Consider the following 21,843-nt stretch of genomic DNA (forward strand, 5'->3'; position numbering starts at 1 on the left):
ATGATGGAATTTTTTTCTTCCCTGCAACTCTGGCTCTGAGAGAGGGCTGCACCTTGGAGGGAATGGGCAAGGGGCTTGAGGAGCGACCACAGAGCAACACGTCCGTCTACCGGTCAGGTGCCAGCCCAGCTGCACTGACAGCATGTCCCCCGCCATCACTCTGGGTGGAGTGAGAGCTGCCCACTAGGCAGAGAGATCTTGGCCCAACCTGGCCCAGCTCCCACCTGCCAGAGCCACATGCCGAGCCCCAGGAACCCGGATTTAACATGGCCCACATGGGCTCCCTCTCCCCAGGGGCTGCTCAGCACAAGTTAAGATCCAATTGGCACTAACTGGACCAAGCTGGCAGTGCCCGGGGCAGCTAGAGCGCTGTCGCCGTGCATTTGACTCACAGAGCAGCAGAGCCTGGGGAGCCCACTGTGAGTGCCACTCGGGGAGGTTCAGGGAGCACGGAGGGTGCATTGTGAGTCAGCATCACAGTCGGACCAAAGCTGTGGCCAGAGACCTGGAGCCTGCAGGGGCCTCACTGGTCTCAGCAGTCTCTGCAGGGCCCTTCCTCTGCGAACGGCCCCAGAAGGTCTCCTCTGGAAGAGACGGGGGGCTCTAGCTCTTCCCTTTCTCCCAGGACACAAGACCTTCACCCATGTAATCAAGGCCCAAGCCCAAGACGGGGACACTGAGCCCCAAAATAGACACTGGCTCACTTGCAGTCATGGACCCTGCCCCTGGAAATGGAGACCCACCCTGCAGGAACGGGGCTCTCACCCAGCCCGTCCCGGAACCTCAACCCCAACCCAGGGTCTTGTCTGCAGAAATGGCCACTCTGCCCCAAAACAGGCCCCACACAGCCAAGAGCAAACGTCCACTCGCAGAGCAGGTCCTGGGCCGTGGGGAGCTCTCTCCTCGCAGCCCCTCCTTGCCTTTGGATTCCTCCACACAACCTCCCTGCTTCCAGGCAGGCTGCCCTCCCATGCAGGAAGTCCCAGGCTCTGGCACCCTGGCCGGCCACCCCTGCCACCCTCTTGGCTCCAGGTGTCTGGGGTCTCAGCCCACAGATCCCCCAGCCACAGCTGCAGAAAGAGGAAACCCCTTCTGCACTTGCACAGAGGGGGTTCCCTGCATAGAACTCGGGCAGGGGTACAGTCTGCCACCCCAAGCAGGGAGGGTCACTCCACGGCGTCCAAGGTCTGCCACCGTTCCTGGAAGCTGGGGGAGAATCCAGGGTGCTCAGAGGCAGGAAGGGGTCCTGGCTGTACCCTGGAGGGGAGGATAGGCGGGTGCAGGGCGCTCCATCCTCAGGCTGACTCAGGAGACCCAAGAAGTGCCTGGACACCATTGGAAGGCTCAGTCTCCCAGTCCTGGGACAGTCAGGGCCTCGTGAACCCTCTACATGGAAGGAGAGAGCAGGCAGCGGCGGCTGAGATGCCTCTGACGAAAGGGACCCAACCCCGTGCAAAGTCCCCACACCGAGGGGCAGAGACAGCAGCAGCCTTTCCTGCCCCGCCTTCCCTCCGCACCTGCTGCCGTCTCTGCATCCTGCCTGAGCCCAGGGCCAGCCATGCAGTCCCCGCCACGTCTCCCCACCGACAGTTTAATAATTTAATAAGCACCCAGCCCCAGGGCAGGGGGCAGGCTTTGATCTCCACGCTGGGAAAGCCAGAGCAGCCCTGGCCTGTCCTGCCTGGCTTATGGCCACTTTTCATGGTGTGTGTGTGTGTGTGTGTGTGGTATGTATGTGTAGGGGAGTTAGGGTGTGTGTGCTATGTGTGTAGTGGTATGTGTGTGTATGTGGTGTGTGTGGTGTGTGTGAAGTGTGGTGTGCATGTATATGTGTGCATGTGGGTGTGTGTGTATGGTGCGTTGTACGTGTGTGGTATGAATTGTGGGTGTGCTATGTGTAGTGTGGGGTGTGTGTAGTGTGTGGTGTGTGTGAAGTGTGGTGTGCATGTGTATGTGCACATGTGGGGTGTGTGTGTATGGTGCGTTGTATGTGTGTGGTATGAATTGTGGGTGTGCTATGTGTATGTGCGGTGTGTGTAGTATGTGTGGTATGTGTGATGCATGGTGTGCATGTGTATGTGTGCATGTGGTGTATGATGTGTTGCGTGTGTAGTATGCATGTTTATGTGTGGTGGGTATGTGTAGTGTGTGATATGTGTGGTGAGTGTGATATATGGTGTGCCTGTGTATGTGTGCGTGTGGTGTGTGTGTAGCGTGTGTGGTGTGTATGTGTGGGTGCGGCATGTGGGTGTGATGCATGTGAGAGGTGGGGGCTACCTGAGGATGGCTGGCCAGGTCAAGGCTAAAGGCCTCTGGTGGAGGGCAGCAGAAGGCAGGTACACCACCGCAGGTGCTGGGGTCCCGCCTCTGCCCTCCGGAAGCCACAGAGCAGAGGCAGCCCAGCCCTGCTCACCTGTCTGGCTCAAAAAGCCCACATCAGGGCCAGCCTTGTGGCACACTGAGTCAAGCCACCACTTGTGATGCCAGAATCCCATATGAGAGCAGTTTGAGTCCTGGCTACTCTGCTGCCAATCCAGCCTCCTGATAATGTGAGTGGGAAGGCAGAGGAAAGTGGCCCGATTACCTAGGCCCTGTCACCACGTGGGAGGCCAGGATGGAGTTCTGGCTCCTGGCTTCAGTCTGGCCCGGCCCTGGCTGTTCTGGGGAGTGAACCAGCAGATCAAAGACCTCTCTCTCTCTCTCTCTCTCTCAGTTCTCTACCTTTCAAATAAAGTAAGTCGAGAGAGAGAGAGAGAAAACCCCACAAGCTCCTGAGGGAGACCCCGCACCAGCATGCATGCCCCTGACCTCCCACGGAGCCCCCTGGGTGCCTGACGGACCACTTCCCCAGGAGTCAGCATCCAGAGGCCGTGGCACAGCCAGCTCCCATCCTGGACTCCCACCTCCAAGCCTCCAGATGACCTGAACGGCCAGTGCCCTGAGCAGATGTCAGGCAGAGGCTGGGGCAGGTGGGGAGAGTCAAGGTGAAAGCCAGAGCCAGGGGGAAGCCCCCCCAACCCTACCAGCAGTATTCTCTCCTTCCCAGTCCCTACTCCACACTCTGGAGTAGCCAGGAGCCAAAGACCACCCAGGTGAGCCTGCAGACACCACCCTACCCCTCTCCCCCCAACACACAGGAGGCCTTTCTGACTAGGGCATCACTGCTGTGGCAGGGGCGGGGTCAGGGCAGCTCTGAGAGGCCAGGAGGCGTCTGCTTAATAACGTTCTGATGAAAGTTTCCTGGCCCTGAGAGCCGGGATGACTGTGGCCTGGGTTCAGCCCCTCTGTACTCAGCAGCGACTCGGAGCCAGTCCACGTCCCAGCTGTTTGGCCAGCCCTTCGCCAGGCAGCCCAACACACCTAGCCCAGGTGCTCAACCCGGGGCAGGCCTGACCCTCCACAGTGCTTTTAAAATACGGGAGGCTGGGTCGGCGCCGTGGCTCACTTGGTTAATCCTCCACCTGCAGTGCCGGCATCCCATATGGATGCCAGTTCTAGTCCCGGTTGCTCCTCTTCCAGTCCAGCTCTCTGCTGTGGCCCGGGAGGGCAGTGGAGGATGGCCCAAGTGCTTGAGCCCCTGTACCACATTGGAGACCAGGAAGAAGCACCTGGCTCCTAGCTTCAGATAGGCTCAGTGCCGGCCACGGCGGCCATTTGGGGAGTGAACCAATGGAAGGAAGACCTTTCTCTCTGTCTCTCTCTCTCACTGTCTAACTCTATCTGTAATAAAAAAAAAAAAAAATACAGGAGGCTGAGGCCGGCAATGTGACATAGTGGACTAAGCCTCCACCAGCGGTGTCAGCATCCTATATGGGCACCAGTTCAAGTCCCAGCTGGTCCACTTCTGATCCAGCTCACTGCTATGGCCTGGGAAGGCAGCAGAAGATAGCCCAAGTGCTTGGGCCCCTGCATCCGCATGGGAGACCCAGAGAAAGCTCCTGGCTCCTGGCTTTGGATCAGCCCAGCTCCAGCCACTCGGGCCATTTAGGGAGTGAAGACCTTTCTATCACTTTCTTTCTCTGTCTATAACTCTACCTCTCAAATAAATAAAATCTTTGAAAAAAAAGGGGGGGAGGTTTATTTGTCACCATCGCATGACGTTTGTGGTGACCAGTGGCATTTAGTAGGCATGGGCCGAGGATGAAAAGTGACCAGCTCCATGCCAGCATGGGGCAGCACCCTCTCTAGGAAGAGGAAGTCAACTCCTGCTCATTTTCTGGTCACTTCTCCAAGACACCTTCCCTGACCCAAGACCAGGTCCGGTTCCGCCCACTACGGCTCCCTTGTCTTCTCTGGCGCAGCCTTTCTCCAAATGTAACTGCTTGATCAACTAAATGAATCAGCTGAGCAGAGAGAAGAGAGATGGAACAAAGAAAGGCCTCCCCCCATTCGGTGTGGGCCGCATGGGGAGATTTTCTTCCAAAGAGCACAACAGAGGAAGGGGGAGAGCGTGGCCTTCACTTTAGAGGGGAGAGACCTGCCACGCTACCTTAGCCGGACGCTCAAGGTCAACATCAGCAGTGCTGAGTCATGCTGACAGCAGGTGCAGTGGGTATGATGGGATGGAAATGGCACTTCAGCTCTTATGGTCTCTTGGAGACTCATAACCACAATCTAATCAAAAGAGGGCCTTCAGACAAAATCTAGCAGACGGCCAACTAGAAATATATAACCAGTCATCCTCACAACTGTCAAGGTCATGAGAAACAAGGGAAACATGAGAAATTGTCGCAACCAAGAGGAGCCTAAGAAAACATGACAATACAACATAAAACGCTGTCACTAAAAACGGGGTAGGCATTCGGTGCAGTGGCTGAGTTGCCAATGGAGACACCGGCTTCTCACTTTGGAGTGCCTGGTTCGAGTCCCCACTCCTCCACTTCTGATTCAGCTTCCTGCTGATGTGCACCCTGGGAGGCAGCAGGTGATGGCTCAGGTACCTGGGTCTCTGCCACCCTCAATGAAGACCTGGACTGAGTTCAAGGTTCCTGGCTTTGGCTTGGTCCAACCCTGGCAGTTGCAGGCATTTAGGGAGTGAACCAGAAGACAGAAGATCCCTATCTGTCCATCTCTCTTTTTCCAACTTTCAAATAAAAAGAAAATAAATAAAGATTTCTAAATTGTAATGTGAGTCTTAGGTGGGAGAAGGGACATTAGGAAAAACTGAGGAAATTTGAAAAAATATGGTCATTAGCTAATAACAATGTATCAATATTGGTTCACTAATTATCATAAATGTTCCATGCTAATGTAAAATGTTAATAATAAGGCCTGCACCGTGGTTCACTAGGCTAATCCTCCACCTTGCAGCGCCGGCACACCAGGTTCTAGTCCCGGTTAGGGTGCCGGATTCTGTCCCGGTTGCCCCTCTTCCAGGCCAGCTCTCTGCTGTGGCCAAGGAGTGCAGTGGAGGATGGCCCAAGTACTTGGGCCCTGCACCCCATGGGAGACCAGGATAAGTACCTGGCTCCTGCCATTGGATCAGCGCAGTGCGCCAGGCACAGCGGCCACTGGAGGGTGAACCAACAGCAAAAGGAAGACCTTTCTCTCTCTCTCACTGTCCACTCTGCCTGTCAAAAAAAAAAAAACTTAATAATAGGATAATTGCATGTGGACATACAGAAACTCTACCATTTGTGCGGTAATTCTGTAATTTAAAACTACACTAAAATACAAAGATAATTAAACCAAAACAAACAAATGAGTGGTGGCTGCAAAGTCAGAGATCTTTGTTAGAATCCCACCCAGCGCCACATCATACCACCACATGACCTTGGACAAGTGACACAACCTCTCCAAGCCTCAGTGTACTCAACTGTGAATGGGTTAACAATCACACCTGTTTCACACAGTGGTTGTAAAGATTAAGGGAGGTGACAGGCTGAGTACACAGCATTAGCAGGATTCGTGTCCAGAACATCTTTGTCCAGCCATCATCTTTGTCCCCTCCCATCTGCCTTCCAGCTAGAGGATTAGCGCCGTGGTGACAAGCGAGCTCCACTCTGTTTAGTGGACTGCTGTTCCCTCGTGCCCAGGAGAGCATGTGGGCCACTGCTGGGGTTTAGCACCCATCTCTTAAATGGAAAAGGCTCCCCCAGCTCTTACTTTCCCCCAGTCAGCACCCCAGGAACCCCAACTCAGGCCCTGGGGGAACTTCCATTTCCAAACCCAGCATCAGAGCTTCCAGCCCCCCAAAACTGCAGCTGGAGCAGAGAGAAGGCCAAGAACTCCCACCTGCCTCCCAGTGACTCTTCTTGGCTCCCCCCACCTCCTCTCTCACCCTTCTTTTCTCTCTGCCCTGCACCACACCCCCGCTGCACGCATCAGCACCTGCTCACTGCTGGAAGCAGCAGGATCCGGGCAATGACCCCCGATAAGCATCTTTTAATAAACCTGGCACTGGATCTGTCACCCAGAAGCTACATCCTCCCCCTCTTACCCCTCCCATCTCCTCCCACTTCCTGGACTGGCCCATTAGTGCCCTGGATTGGCCAGGCAGGCACACAGGCCCCATAGGGCCTCTGGACTCTGGCTTGCTAGGGAATGGCAATAGGCAGCCCAGGCAACCCTCCTCAATGGCCTGCCTGTGCCCCCACAGCCTGACCGCTGGCCAGTTCATGTCTCTCCATCCCTGAGGCAGGGTTCCCAGGCGTTACCAAGGAGACCACTTGCATCCTGCCCAGGGTTGCCAAAGCAACGGGTTCAGTGAGAAGCAGCCCCCCAGCCTCCAGCCTCTGGGTGTGCAGGTCCAGCAATGAAACAGTCACAGACCAACAAGAAATAGGCTCAGGCAGCTGGCCCAGGCCAGGGAGGAGACATGCCCACTCCCACCCTCCTCCCTTACCCTTCCTCCTGCTCTTACTACTTCTGTCCATCCTGCTTCCAGTTTAGGCCCTGTGATTTGGAGCCAATGCCTGGGCCTCTTTGTGCACACCTGGGAACTGGGCACGTGCCATCTGCTGTAGAGTGAATGTTACGCTCTCTAATTCACTGTGTTGAAGCCCTAACCCCCGGTGTGGCTGTACGCAGAGACAGAGCTTTGAGGAGGTAATCAAGGATAAGGAGATCTTAAGATTAGGTTTCTTTCTCTATCTCCAAACACACACACCATGGAAAGGTCAAGTGCGGACACAACCAAGAAGAGCCCTCAGCAGAGCCTGACCCCACTGACACCCTGACCTCAGACCTCTGGCCTCCAGAATCATGAGAAATATGTTGCTGTGGTTTAAGCCACACAGTCTGTGGCCACTAAGACAGCACTCCAGAGGGTCAGGGGAGACATCCCCCCTAAGCTACTTTTCTCAGCCGTAGACTTTGCTGTCCTGGGCAGGAGTCCCAGCTTGGTCATCTCCTACGTCAGTGTTTCTGGACAGTATCTTTAGCTTCCATGACCTCAGGTTTGTCACCTATAAAGTGGGAATGATGAGACCTTGAATCTACTGCGAGAGTAAATGAATTCCAGTACACGAATGTGCCTGGCACAGTGTGCCAAGCATCAGGATTAGCAGGAGCTAGGACTGCTTCCAGAGTGGTCCATGGCCACCCAGATGAGGTGGTCAGCTTGGCCTCCCACCCAGCACTTTCAGTTCGGCCCAGGACACAGCCCCCAGCCTCTGGAACCTCCCAGCAGCCCAAGATGCTCTATTCCCCCACTTCCCCAGCCTGGACCCTACTGCTCCTGCTGCTGCTGTTAAATAAAATCACCTCTTGCTCAAAAGACACCCATGGCTCCCAGCGCCTATAGGATAAAACCTAAACTTCCAAGTTTGGTACGATTAGGTCGTCACTTAGGATGCTGCATCTCATATCAGAGTGCCTGGCTCAAGCTCCAGCTCCTCCACTTCCAATCCAGCTTTCTGCTAATGTGCTCCCTGGAAGGCAGCAGATAATGGCTCAGGTGCTTGTGTCCCTGCCACCCACGTGGAAGACCCAGATGGAGTTCCTGGTGCCTGGCCCAGCCTGGCAGCTGCAGGAATTTGGAGAGTGAACCAGCAGAAGATCTCTCTCTCTCTCGCTCTCTCTCTCTTTCAAATAAAATGAAAATAAATAATTCATATTTTTAATTGACTACCTCAAATCAACAAAGAAGACATTTTTTCAGAATCTAAACTCTTCCTGACATGCAGGCCCTCCGAAATCTGGCCCCAGCCTCCCTTCCAAGACTGACCTGTGACTCTCCCCACTGGACCCCAGATCCTGGGCCAGAGGGGCTGCTCACTGTCCCCAGCACACCTGCATCCCTGCTCCATGCCCTCGCTCTGGGATGCCCCTCTGGGGCTCTGGATCTCCTCCACCTGCCGCCAGCCTCACCTCCCCTGAGAAGGCTCAGCCCACCAGGGTTCTGAGGCCCTGCAGCCTCCACAACTCTCAGATCTGGGGGTCTGAAGAACCTGTGAGGCTTGTAGGTTTGGAGGCCCCATCACCAAAATATCCTGGTCTGAGCCAGGGCAGGGCACCCGCATCACAGACGGGCTGCTAGGCAGTGCTGCTGCAGACAGCAGAATACCATCCTCAAAGGAACACCTGCCCGGGAGACAGAGGCTCTCACGGACGTGTCTGGCCACCGCCATGGGTCTTCATGGCTAAAAACCTTCAGGGCAGGTGTGAGGGGTAGGCAGCCGGAATTCCAGACGAGCCCAGCCCTCTTGGTCCTCTGATTAACCAAGGGACAGACCATCACAGCCCCTTTCCTCCCTTCTGGGGCTGTGTCCGCAGACCAGGAGACTGATCCCCAGTCTTTCCTACAGAACACAGAGCCGCCAAGACCGAATTCTCTGGTGGCAGGACAGTACAACCAGGGTCATGATAATGAACTCTAAAGTCATAGAGTGGGGCCGGCATTGTGGCCTGATGGGTAAAAGCTGCCCGGGATGCCAGCAACCCACAGGGGTGCCAGTTCCTGTCCCAGATGCTCCCCACTTCCAATACAGCTCTCTGGTGTTGGCCTAGGAAAAGCAGCAGAAGATGGCTCCAGTGTTTGGGCCCTGGCCACCAGGTGGGAAGCCCAGATTCCTGGCTTCTGCCTGACCCAGCCCTGGCCATAGCAGCCATCTGGGGAGTGAACAAGCAGATAGAAGATATATCCCTCTCCATGTGTCTCTTCTTCTTTCCCTATAACTCTTCCTTTTTTAAAAAACGATTTATTGGCCGGCGCCGCGGCTCACTAGGCTAATCCTCCACCTAGCGGCGCCGGCACACCGGGTTCTAGTCCCGGTCGGGGCGCCGGATTCTGTCCCGGTTGCCCCTCTTCCAGGCCAGCCCTCTGCTGTGGCCAGGGAGTGCAGTGGAGGATGGCCCAGGTGCTTGGGCCCTGCACCCCATGGGAGACCAGGAAAAGCACCTGGCTCCTGGCTCCTGGCTCCTGCCATCGGATCAGCGCGGTGCGCCGGCCGCGGTGCGCCGGCCGCAGCGCGCCGGCCGCGGCGGCCATTGGAGGGTGAACCAACGGCAAAGGAAGACCTTTCTCTCTGTCTCTCTCTCTCACTGTCCACTCTGCCTGTCAAAAAAAAAAAAATACATTTAAAAAAAAAAAACGATTTATTTTATTTATTTGAAAGAGTTACAGAGAGAGAGGTAGAGATAGAGAGAGAATCCTCCATCTGCTGGTTCACTCTCCAAATGGCTGCAATGGCTGGAGCTGAGCCGATATGAAGCCAAGAGCCAGGAGCTTCTTCCGGGTCTCCCATGTGGGTGCAGGGGCACAAGGGCTTGGGCCATCCTCTGCTGCTTTCCCAGGTGCATTAGCAGGGAGCTGGATCAGAAGTGGAGCAGCTGGGACTTGAACCAGTGCCCATATGGGATGCTAGTGCTGCAGGCTAAGGTTTTACTCTGCTGTGCCACAGCAATGGCCCCTGACTTTCAAATAAATAAATAAATCTTTAAAATAAATAACTAATTATAAACACAATCAGAGATATCTGGGTTTAATGCCAACTCCAACAGTTCCTAACAGAGCTATTTATTTAAACTCTCTGAGCCTCTTCTCTCCATCAGTATATTATCAGGAGGGTATGCGTGGATGTCATCTGCACCCAAGAATATGGCCTACAGTAACTTCCCAACAAGGTAGCAACTATATACACTACTACGATGAACAAAGCAGGGTTCAAAGTCTGGCAAAACCCATATGAAACCCAAGAGGGCAGGCAGGATGGGTGCTCAGGTTCAACGCGGGGCCGACGCAGCCCAGCCCCTCTGAAGTCTGCGCAGGCTGCGAGGCGCCCCCAGGTCTGACTGCTGCATCACTGGGCCAGAGAGCTGGATGTGTTCCGCTAATCTACAAGCACCATGACAACCAGGGAAGAAGCCCAGACAAGAGCCATGGCAGCATGAGTGAGCTGGCCCAAGAACGGAGGCCTTGTGTATCAGATCATGGCAGGTGCAGCTGCTGTTGGCAGAGGGAGGGACATCATGATTTAGGAGGATCACTCTGGCAGGATGGGGGGAGGGACCAGAGGCAGAGGAGTCCATTAGGATGGCAGCTGTGGCAAGATCTGGGGTGAGGACTCAGATCAGGGACCTAGCGGCGAGAATACAAAGGCAGGAAATGCACTAGGACCTTGTCCGAGGAGGACCCACGTGCCGCCACCACCCCCAGAGAGCAGGCAGGGAGTCCAGGGTCTGCAGACGAGTCCCATGGTTCTCTCTGACCCTTTAGCCAATCTCAGCAGCTCCTCCCTCAGCCACCCAGGAGCCTCAACCACCTCGAGGAAGAGACTGAGGACAACAGGTGTCTGGCTGGCGTCACACGGAGCCAGAGCTGGAAGGGAGCGGTCTTCCTGTGTGCCGGTGGCTGTCACGGCCCATGGCTTTGTGAAGGGTCCCACTCGTGAAGCACCATCTTTGGAGAGCTGGGAGGTCCCCTCTGAGGTTCCTACCCTAAAGGACTGGAAACAGGTGTTCAAACAAAGCCCTGCACCAGATGCTCGCAGCAGCATTACTCATCGTGACCGAAAGGTGAGAGCAACCCTAGGGCGCATCCTCTGGGCAGTGAATAAGCAAAAGGTGGCAGGCTCCCATAATGCAGCAGCCGTCAGCCACAAAAGGAGAGAAGAGATGTGCTACCACGTGGATGAGCTCGGAAACATCACGATAGATCAAAGAAGTCAGACTTCCAAGAGGGCAAACACCATTTGGCTCCATCACTGGGAAACGCCCAGAACAGGCAAATCTGCCGGGACCGAAAGTAGACCAGTGGTTGCCGGGGATTCGGGAGAGGAGGCAACAGGAGGGAATGCCCAAGGGGCACGGGTTTTTTTGGAATGACACAGAGGTTGTACTATGTTTACTAAATGTCACTGAATTGCACATTTTAAAATGCCGAGTTTTCGGTTACAGACCACAATTTTTCAAAAAGCAGATGGGAGAGAGCTCGGTGGGTGGCCCCTGGGGCTGAGTAACTCCTTGAAGGTTTCCCTGGTTGCCCAACGCTGCACACTCAGCACCAGGCAGGCAGCACTCAAAAGAAGCCAAAGAAGAGAGCATGGCTTTGTTCTCTGGATTTTCCTCCACAAAGCGTGAACTGCTCCAGTGACCCCGTGCGAACATGCACCCCTGTCCCCCACCCCACCAGCTCCCACACCCTAGGACTCTGCCATATCCCTTGCCACCTAATTCCTGGAGTACCTTCTGTGTCCAGCTCAAATGCTTCCCTGATGTCCCACCTCTGACCTCTGTCCACACACACCTGGGAATTCATCAGTCCAGCCACTCGAGGGTGGATTCCAGCAGCTCTCTCAGCCTTGCTTTTCCAAGAAGACCCTGAGCCTATGAAAGCCAGGAGCCCTCACCTCCACGCAGGCCACAGGGCAGCTCCTCAGGCACTGCCTGCAGGTCCTAAACCCAGAGAAAAACCATGTGTCTCTGTCCTACACAACAACGTTCAGACCGCAGGGGCGCTCACCAGCCAGAGTGAGGTCAGCGTGCCTGTGGGAAGAAGACCAAAGCCTGCCACCAAGACCTGCAGCTGGACAAACCTGCCCAGTTAGGCAACACCGGGGCAAGCAGTCTGGAATCCTGGATGGGCTCTGATAGAGCAGGGAACACTCCCAGGTCAACACTGGTACAGTAAGAGGGGAATTTGGTTCAAACACCAAACAATCACAGAACAAAGGTGGCAGCTCTGTTTAGCTGGGCAGACGGGCACCGGTCCCTGGAAATCAGGCCTAGACAGAGGATCGGTAGATCCTGGACAAAGGCACAGGACACCAACGGGTGGCCTTTGCAGGCACACTCCAGCCTTCATTTCAAGCTTGGAAAGAGCAAAGTCAAAATTCCCATGGCCACTTCCAGAAACGTGTGAGTGATGACAGGGAGGTAGAAAAGCCGCCTCTCCCCCTCCTGCCTCCTGCAAAAGGCCCTAGCACAGACACCCCTGACCCGCACAATCCCCAACTTCAGATAAAAGGAGGTGCGATTGCTGGGTGCTCCCCTGGGCTTCCAAGGATGGAGCAGGGCCTTCTAACGGGGAACACGTGTGAACATTAGAGGACCGAGTGAGTCACGGGCCTCAGGCAGCCCCTGCCGCTGCAGGGCAGACCCTGGCTTTGCCATCTGACCCACTAAGCACCTTGGGCAAATCACTCTCCTTTCCCCTCAGTCTTCTCACTTGCAAGGAAGCAGCTGAACTGAGTGATGCCGATGGGCTCCCTCATCCTCAGGGGTCCACCGCCGCGTCACCCTCCATGCGTGCCAACAAGAAGAGCTTATTTCTGCTTATCAAAGCAGTGCCTGCCCACCGTACACATTTTCAAAAAAGAAAAAAAGCGCATACAATCGCCTTACCCAGAGGAAAGCATCAATAACCTTTTGGAAACCATCCTTACCCCGGTTTGGTTGTCGTCTGTTGGTTTTGTTTTGCTTTCATGCCTACAATTTCTTTTTGACACAGCTGGGATCACACAGTCTTTATAACTCTGTATCCTGTCCTTATGCTGTGTGCTTTTTCCCAAGTCATCAAATTTCTTCAAAAACGTGATTTTAATGGTTACACAGTACTCCACCAAGAGGATACACCACACGGTCACTGGACACCGGGGCCCAGCACTGCCACAAACATCCTGGCCTCACGTGGTGAGCACCTGCCTGCATCTGCACACGAGGCCCATTCCCCTGGCAGAAGCACCAGGTCAGCAAAGGCTATCTTTCTAAAGGGTTTTACCTGGGGCTGGGGCTGGGGCTGTGGCAGGTAAAGCTGCTGCCTGTAGTACTGGCATCCCATATGGCCACCAGTTTGAGTCCCGGCTGCTCCACTTCCTATCCCGCTCTCTGTTACCATCTGGGAGAGCAACAGAAGATGGCCCAAGTCCGTGAGCCCCTGCACCTTCGTGGGAGACCTGGAAGAAGCTCCTGGCTTCCGACTGGCCCAGCTCCGGCCCTTGCGGCCATCTGGGGAGTGAACCAGCAGATGGAAGACCTCTCTGTCTCTTTGCTTCTGCCTCTCTGTAACTCTGCCTTTCAAATAAATAAATAAATCGTACAAATAAATAAAGGGTTTTACCAAGTGCTGCCCTGCTAGTTTCCAGAAGCAGCACAATAAACCCACTGCTTTTCCTTAGCTGATGTTCTGAGAGCTGGGGTGAGGATGTAGGATGGTGGCCCCATGTCTCCTCTGTCTCAGTCTTGAAAATTAACTGTCCAGCAAAAGAGGGGACAGAGCTTTTAAGTCAGAAGACGCGTCTGACGCCCGGGGTTCCCACTCCCGCTGGCCCGGGGAACCGTAAATAAGCCTCGGTTCTCCTCAACTGTAAAATGGGTATGATTAGCTCTGCTGCCAACCCAGGCACGCTGAGGTGTCTGCGGCAGGGGGACGCGAGGGAGTGGGCCCTCCCGACTGGGCTGCTGGTTCTGACAGGAACTGACAGGGCACAAGGGCCAGGGGTCCCCCAGAGGCAGCGCTGGGAGCTGCAAGGCCAGGGGCCAGGCGCTGGGTGACGCTGAGGGCGCGGGGCACAAAACCTTCCCGGGAAATGCGCCCCCGTTTCAAGGCTCCAAGCCGCTCTTTGACAGGGCTCCGACAGAACGCAAACCGAGCGAGCTCAGCGGATGCGAAAAGTCAACAGCTGCAAAGGACCCCGGGAGCCATGGGCGCCGCGCCGCCTGCCAGGCTGCTCTGCCCGGCCCGGATTGTTAAGACCCCCCGGATCCTGTGCGCAACCAGGGCTTCCGGCCTCCTCCCCCGAGGAGCCCGCGGGACCACCTGAGCTTCCCTCCACACTCCCGCACCCGCGCGGCGAGCGCCCTTCCCCGCCCCCTCCTCACGCCGCCTAGCGTCAGGGCCTGAGGGGACTCCGGGGACGAGCCCAGCGCTGGAACACGGAACGCCATCCTCCCCGACTTTCACCCTCACCCGCCGCGCGCCCGGCCCCCGCCAGGTGTGCACCCCCTGTCTCCAAATACGCCCAACAGGTGGCACCTGCCCGTGCTGCCCAACAACACGTCTGCAGCCCGCCTTGCCCTTCCACCTGCGCCCCGCGTCCCCCGGCGGCGCCGGGCCCGCGAAGCTTACCTTTGAGGTTCTGCGGGTGACCCCGCGGCGCCCGGCTCGGGTTCCCTCGCGGCAGAGAGGGGACACTGGAGAGGTTGTTACCCATGGCATCCGGCCCCGGGGCTCCGGCGCTGGCTGGGGGCAGGCGAGGTTGGGCAGCCGCCGAGGGGCTGTGTGCCAGTGCGCGCGCCGGTGCGCGCCGCCGGGGGAGGGCCCTGGTGGGGCTGCGGCCGGGGGCGGGCGGGCCGCTGCTCTCCTCCCTCCCTGTCTCTGGGCTTGGCGTCCTCGGCGGGTCCTGCTCGCCGCAGCTGGCCTCGCGCCCGCCGGCTACCTGCCTCCCATGCCCCGCGCCGGGGGCGGGGGCCGCGGTCGGGCCCCTGGGCCGGGGCCAGCGGCGCCCGGGGCTCCCCTCTCCCTACGGCTGGCGCTCGGGTTCCGGCAGGTGGCGGGCGGCGCGGCGGCTTCGGCGCGCTCCCCCGGGGCCATAGAGTCAGGGCTCGCGGCGCGGGCGCTCGGTGGCTCGGCTAGCCCGGGGCCCGGCGGTTCGGTGACAGGCTCGGTCCCCGCCCGCGGGGACGGCGGCTACGGCAACGCGCGTGGCGCCGGGCTCCGAGGGGCGCGGGCCGTGCCGGGTCTCCGCGGCCGCCGCGCTCGCGCTCCCGCCCCCTGCCGGCCCCTCCTGCGACCGCGGCCCGGGCCCCCGCAGTCTCCGGGAGTCCCCCGCTCCGGTTGCTATGGCGACAGCGGCGCCGGTGAATGAGCGTCTTAGTGACACGCGCGCGCCCGTTCGGCCAGATGTGGGTCCGGGGCGTTGCCGGCGGCGCGAGGAGTTGGGCTCCGAGGCCGGGGCTCCTGCCCTGGCAGGGCCCCTGGAGCTGCTTCTGGAAGACCGGAGGGGCATCTGGAAGGGACTCCGAGCGTCGCCTCTCGGATGTGCGGGTTTTCCCAGCGCCAGGTGCAGGGCTTGGAAGGGCGCAGTGAGCTCCAGGAAAACGAATGAGTGAGTGGATGACTGAACAAAGGAATGGAAATTAGGAACCCCGACACTCCACCCTCCGACCCAGTCAGGTCCAAAGGGGCGCTGGGGCGAGGGTTCAGCACCAGGACCCCAGGCGGTCCCATTGCTGCACAAACCGGGGGCTTTGGGGGGCACGCAGAGCAGACCCACAGGAGCGGGGCTCTGGTCAAGCTTGGGGACAGTCAGGGACAGAGCATCAGAGAACCACTGACTGAACTGAGCGGCTCTGTCCAGGCAGGTGGGATCCGCAGCCTGTAGCAGTCAGAGAAGGCTTCCTGGAGGAAGGGCCTCAGGTGACTGTTCCATCCGTGAGACTCAGCACTGCTGCCCAGAGCTTTCAGGGAGAGAAAGGGCACTCTCCTGCTACCTGCCCCGGCGTCACTGTCTCCCGGGGGAATGGAGGGGATGCTCCAGGCCCCTCCTCCCACAGTCAGGTCTCCTCCTTGGTCTGGCTTCAGCAAACCTGGTCCCCGGTCCAGCAAAGACCCCAGTGGGCAATGGGCATCTCATCCATCCTCTCCCAGAAGGTTCTCTCCCCACATCAGGCAGAGTTTGTGTCCTGACCCTCTCTGACCATTCCACGCTCTCAGCCACTTCTTTCTTTATTTATTTTTTTAAGATTTATTCATTCACTTGAAAGGCAGAGCCACAGAGAGGCAGAGGCAGAGGGAGACCGAGAAGTCCTCCATCCACTAGTTCACTCCCCAAATGGCTGCAACAGCCAGAGCTGGGCTGATGCAAAGCCAGGAGCCAGGAGTCTCCTCAGGGTCTGTCACGTGGGTGCGGGGCCCCAGCATTCGGGCCACCCTCCACTGCACTCCCAGGCCTCAGCAGAGAGCTGGATCAGGAGTGGAGCAGCCGGGACTCGAACGGGCGCCCACGTGGGATGCTGGCACTGCAGGCAGCGGCTTCACCTGCTACAGCACCGGCCCCTCAGCCACTTCCCATTCTTCTGTTTTATGCTCTTCACGCCTTGGATACAGAACCCCTCTTGAAGTAGCTTTCTCCTGTTCTGTTCTGCCCTCTCCCTCCCCCCAAGTAGATCATAAGTGCTCGGGGACATCACAAGTCCCTCCCGTTCACCCTGGGGTCCCTGTGTCCTGGGAGAGGCCCAGGACCAATGACCCGGTGAACCCCTGCCCGCCCGTGAAGAGCTCGGTTAAGTCCCTTGAGTTGAGCCCAGTAACCACCCTCTGGTGTCCTCGCCTCCGCTCCATTCCCACACCGTTCCTGGTATCACACCCTTAAATGTCGGGGATGCTGCGCAAGCTAGAAATATCTGAGACAGGCACCTCTGGGGTCTGGAAGAAAGATGGCCCCGACCCCGGCCTCCAGCATCTCAGATGCCCAGAGTCCCAGCCAGCCAGCTGCAGATGGGCAAGGCAGGCCAGGGCCTGCTGGCTTATTTATGGGCGGTGTGTTCCCAGGACACTCTCAATGGATGACTCACGCAACAGAAATCCCCGGGCTCTGACAGCTCCCTCCTCATGCATTTGCACACACACCTCTATGCGGTCTGCACACTCCCTGCCATACAAGCACAAGCACACACACTCGTATGTCCCCTGAAATCCGATGCAATGAAGTCACAGTGAGTGGGGACCAGGCCTTTCACAAGGCAGAGGAAATACGAGGGGAGGTGGGGGGTGCAGCAGGTTAAACTGACAGGTGGGACAGCCACATTCCGTGTCAGAGTGCCAGTTCCACTTCTGCTCCAGCTTCCTGGTAATGCCTCCCAGGGAGCCGTGGTGACGGCCCAAGGGCTTGCATCCCTGCCACCCACGTGGGAGACCTAGATGGAGTTCCAGGCTCCTGGCTTCAACCTGGCCCAGCCCTGGCTGTTACAGGTCTTTGGGGAATAAAGCAGCAGATGGAAGAAATCTGTGTGTGTATGTCCCTGTCACTTTGACTTTCAAGTAGAAGAAAAATAACATTTTTTGGAAAAGAATGAATGTGGGGGCCAGTGGTGTGGCGTAGCAGATAAAGCTGGGGCCTGCAACACTGGCATCCCATATGGGTGCCTGTTTGTGTCCTGGCTGCTCCACTTCTGATCCATCTCTCTGCTCATGGCCTGGGAAAAGCAGCAGAAGATGGCCCACGCTGCCACCCATGTGGGAGACCCAGATGTAGCTCCTGGCTCCTGGCTTCAGCCAGGCCCAGCCCCAGCCATTGTAAACATCTGGGGAGTGGACCAACAAATGGAAAATCTCTGTTCCTCTGTCTCTCTGACTTTCAAAATAAATAATCTTAAAAAAAAAAAAAAAGAATGAATGTGATACTGTGTACAGATGAAACTAATTCCCCGTGAGTGTGTGAAGTGCAAGGTCCTTGCTGAGATTTGCACAAAGCAGTGTCATGGGAGGGGGCTTCTCCCTCCTCCTGGGGAAAGGAGCTGAGGCATGGTGGGGGGGGGCAGGGTAACTCCTAAGGCAGAGGGCAGCAGGGGTCTCACAGGCCCCAAACAGTCTAAGTCTGGGCCGGTGTGCAAAGCAGGGGAGAGACACAAGCCAAAGAAACAGAGGGAAGTGAGGGCTGAGGTGGGTAGGAGGGAAGCAGCTGGCCCCAGGGATTCCCAAAGGCAGGTGAGAGGCGTCAGGGACAAAAGCAGGGAATGGGGGGGCAGGACAGAAACTTTCCCTGACCCAGGAGGGTTGAGGGGATCATGGGAGGAGCAGCAAGGCTGGGGCTTGCACAAGGCGAGGAAGGCAGCCCTGGTGCAGCAGGGAGGAGGCGCTCGCTCTGGGGGTCACACAGAGGCCACTTCTGCACCTGTCACACCCCGGCCCCTCCCTGGCCTCACCCTAGTCCCTCTGGGGAGTTCTGGCCGAGGGGATGGGCCACCACTGGTGAGCATCAGCTGGGTGCCAGCAGGAACCTGGGAGAGGTAGGGTGGCAGCAGAGGACCCAGAGGGCCTTCAAGGGACCCCTGTGGGTGCCCTGTGCTGCAGAAATCCTTTCCTAACATTCAAAATCATTGCTCTTTGGTCAGAAAAATAATAAATACATCATAAATGTCAAAGAAAAGAAATCCTTTCCTAGCAGATCCTGTACCTGGCTCAGAGAACCAAAGAACACAGGCACCCTCCTTCCTGCAGACACTGGGCAGAAACATCGAGGCCTGCAGGCCGTTCTTCACCCAGGCAGCTGCCGGGGCACCCAGGGGCTCTCTGCGGCCCCAGGGCTTTGCCCAGCCCCACCCTGGAGGGAGGAGGAAAAGGAGCCAGCCAGGGAGCCCAGGGCCGGATGAAGTGACGGAAGCATTTACTACCCACAGGTGGTATTTAATACCCAGCACCTGTCCTGGGGGTAACCCCTCTGCCAGTGTGGACCTGTGTTTGTGCGCACGCCTGGGTGCTGGGAATGCTCACACCGCTTGGGACAGGCAGAGCTCCTCTGGCGCTGGCCGGGCCTGTTTCGCCCCTGCTCCTTGGCTCCTTGCTCTCCTGCCTTCCCTTCCCAGGCCCTCCCCACCCTGTCCCTGCCTCCCCTTGCTGTCTCTCTGTTCTAGGGTTCCCTGCCCCGGCTGCTCCAGACTGGGTCACCTCCCTCTTCCCCTTCCTTCTCTCTTCCCATAGCTCCCACCCGGTCTGTTCAAATCCTGAAGGGTCTCCATGTGGATCAAAGACTGGGCAGAAGGTCTGCTTCCTTCCCTCCATCCCTGACCCAGAGACACCAGGCCCAGGCAGCAAGAGTGAGGCTCATCTGAGCCAGACCGGGTTCCACCCTGGAGAAACTGAGTAGGGCACCCCTCTCCCTCCTCAGACGAACCTTCCCCAGCCCCGAAGCCCAGCCCACGGTCAGGCAATCAAGAAGCTTGCTCGGGGGTTGAGGGACACAGGGCTGTGGTATAGTGGAATAAGCTGCTGCTTGGGACACCTGAATCCCATATAGGGGTGCCTGGTTGGAGGCCTAGCCACTCCCCCTTCCAGTCCAGCTCCCTGCTAATGGTCTGAGAAAGTAGCAGAAGATGGCTCAAGTGCTTGGGCCCCTGCCACCCACGGAGGAGATCAGGATGGAGTTCCTGGCTCCTGGCTTCAGCCTGGCTCAGACCTGGCTGTTGCTGCCATCTGGGGAGTGGATCAGTGGATGGAAGATATCTCTCGTGCGTGCGTGTGCTAGTTCTCTCTCTCTCTCTCTCTCTCTCCACCTCTCTTTTCATCTTCAGGGCTTAGAAGAGGAAAAGGTTGACAGAATGCAGATTCACAGGCCCCATACCCAGCGACGCCGGCTGAGCAGAGTCTGAGAGACTGTGCTTGTCTACGGCCACACCACGCTGAACACACCCGACCTTCTGATCTCAGGAGCTAAGCAGGGTCGGTCCTGGTTATTGCTTGGACGGGAGAGGCTGTCTCAGGTGGTCAGATGTTCTAGTGGGGAGGAGGCTGCTTAATGAAGGCCTGCAGGCCTTCCTGGGGACATCCTGACACCCCGTGGGGACCAGGCCAGTGCCACCAAGCAGGAAGGTCAGGAAGGACGATGGCTCTGGGAGGCAAACCCTGGATGCAGCATTGATGGTGAGATCTTCATAACCCCTCCCCCCTTATCTTTGGGGCTCAGCCCCATCTGGTCAACTGGACTAAAATACACCACCTGCCGCGTGAGACCTCGCTCTCTAAACATTTCAAAGGGGCTCATACCCATTTGGCTTTTGGAACCAGGGGACTGCAGGGAACTCCCTGAATTCACACTGGCTCTGTTTCTAAGTAGCCACACGTCTGTTGGATTTCTTGCCAAGTGAGGAAAACCTGCAACTGTCTTCAGATGCAATGAAACCTCCTTAAGCATCGAGTGAATGATTGCAATGGATGCACACTGATTCTGTAGGCATTCCAGCGAACATTTCCTCGTTTGGAAGCTTCCCTCTGGAGCCAGTCATGGTCTCCCCAGTCTAAGAAGACCCTCATAAAGTCCATAGGCCCGCAGTGCCCTGGGTGAAATCTCAGCCTGAGGCCAAGCCCCCCCAGCACAGGCAGAGGCACCTGCAGGAAGCAGAGAGGAAAATGCCAGCGCCAAAGAGGCCAGCAGCCCAGGAAGTTGGAGCGACTTCCAAGTCCAGCGCCATCCCAGGGCCCCTTGCTCAGGTCCTGGGCACGGGTGACATTGGTGCAGCATGCACTCACATGTGCCAGGCCTCGGGGAAGTACTGTGTCTGCAGCAGTCCATTTAAGCCTGGAAACAACCTCATGAGGCAGGTACCATTACTGTTATTTCTAATACCATTCCCATATTACCATGAAAATTCTTTTTTTCTTAAAGATTTATTCACTCATGTGAAAGAGCTACAGAGAGAGAGGGAGAGACAAAGAGAAAGAGATCTTCCATCTGCTGGTTCACTCCCCAGATGGCTCCAATGGCCAGGGCTTGGCCAGGCAAGAGCCAGGAGCTTCTTCTGGGTCTCCCATATGGGTTCAGGGGTCCAAGCACTTGGGCCATCTTCTGCTGCTTTCCCAGGCCATAGCAGAGAGCTGGCTCAGAAGTGGGGCAACCAGGAGTCAAATCGGTGCCCATTCAGGATGCTGGCACTGCAGGCAGCAGCTTTACCCGCTGTACCACGATACTGGCCTCACCATGAAAATTCTGTCTTAGGGATGCTAAGTCACTTCCTAGGAGCTGAGGAGCGAGGGGTGCAATGCCTCCATGCCCCCCGAGACCCCTGCTGCGGGCGGGGAAGGGCTCCTCTCCACCAGCCCCTGCCTGTTCCCTGGAAGCCAGCCCAGGAGTTCCGCCGCCAACCAACACAGAGTAGACTTAAAACAGCCAGAATCGAAATTAACAGGCGAGGCTCAAGTGGATGCACGACCCCAGCGTCCTCCTCCCCTCGTGGAGGGCTTAAATGGCCTTGACTTGGCAGAAAAGCCTTTCTAAGAACGTTACAAAGACCAGAGAATCACACAGGGGAAGTGTGATAAATACGACTCCATAAAAATGTGAAACTGCAGAGAAGAGACGCCTGTGTGGACCAGCGTTGCTGCAGACCTAGTTTTGTAAAACTTTGTCAAACCAGTGGTTAAGACTGTTATGCTACTAGAGTTTTAGTGATCTGTGATTGCTTTAAAATTTACTGGGTGAAAATAAAAAAGAAAGTTATCTCCTCAAAAAAATTTTACTGGGTGAAATGGTCATTTTTCCATTCAATTATTGTTTATATCCATTTTATTCCCACTGAACTAGGGACTTTTGCGTTTTATTGTCAAACTTCTTATTTGGTGAAGCATTTAAGCCTTTTTACTGTAATGTAAATGTTACCTCAAAAACTAAAGAAAGAAAGGGAGAGGGAAGGATGATGGGAGGGAGTGAGGGGGAGAGAGGAAGTGTATATCATTATGCTCTTAGAATTATA

The 21,843-nt window shown here is 56.6% G+C and overlaps 1 protein-coding gene and 1 long non-coding RNA gene across 3 annotated transcripts in view; one reads left to right on the top strand and one right to left on the bottom strand.

Moving 5' to 3' along the window:
- Nucleotides 1-15,172, bottom strand: part of NEURL1 (neuralized E3 ubiquitin protein ligase 1) — a 77,444-nt gene extending 62,272 nt beyond the window's left edge. The window contains exon 1 of one of the 2 annotated variants that reach the window (XM_051824142.2): nt 14,507-15,172. In XM_051824142.2, the coding sequence (XP_051680102.1) occupies nt 14,507-14,591 (85 nt within the window). In that variant the 5' untranslated portion in view covers nt 14,592-15,172. The remainder of the gene's footprint in view (nt 1-14,506) is intronic. The other variant, XM_008270468.4, reaches the window with a different exon arrangement.
- A 62-nt stretch (nt 15,173-15,234) lies between these two features.
- Nucleotides 15,235-21,604, top strand: LOC127484235 (uncharacterized). Its single transcript, XR_007911102.2, has 2 exons — nt 15,235-15,485; nt 19,669-21,604. It is a non-coding gene; the product is annotated as an uncharacterized lncRNA (long non-coding RNA).
- Nucleotides 21,605-21,843: the final 239 nt, after the last annotated feature.

The sequence above is a fragment of the Oryctolagus cuniculus genome, chromosome 15 (assembly GCF_964237555.1).
Source record: "Oryctolagus cuniculus chromosome 15, mOryCun1.1, whole genome shotgun sequence".
Classification (NCBI taxonomy): domain Eukaryota; kingdom Metazoa; phylum Chordata; class Mammalia; order Lagomorpha; family Leporidae; genus Oryctolagus; species Oryctolagus cuniculus.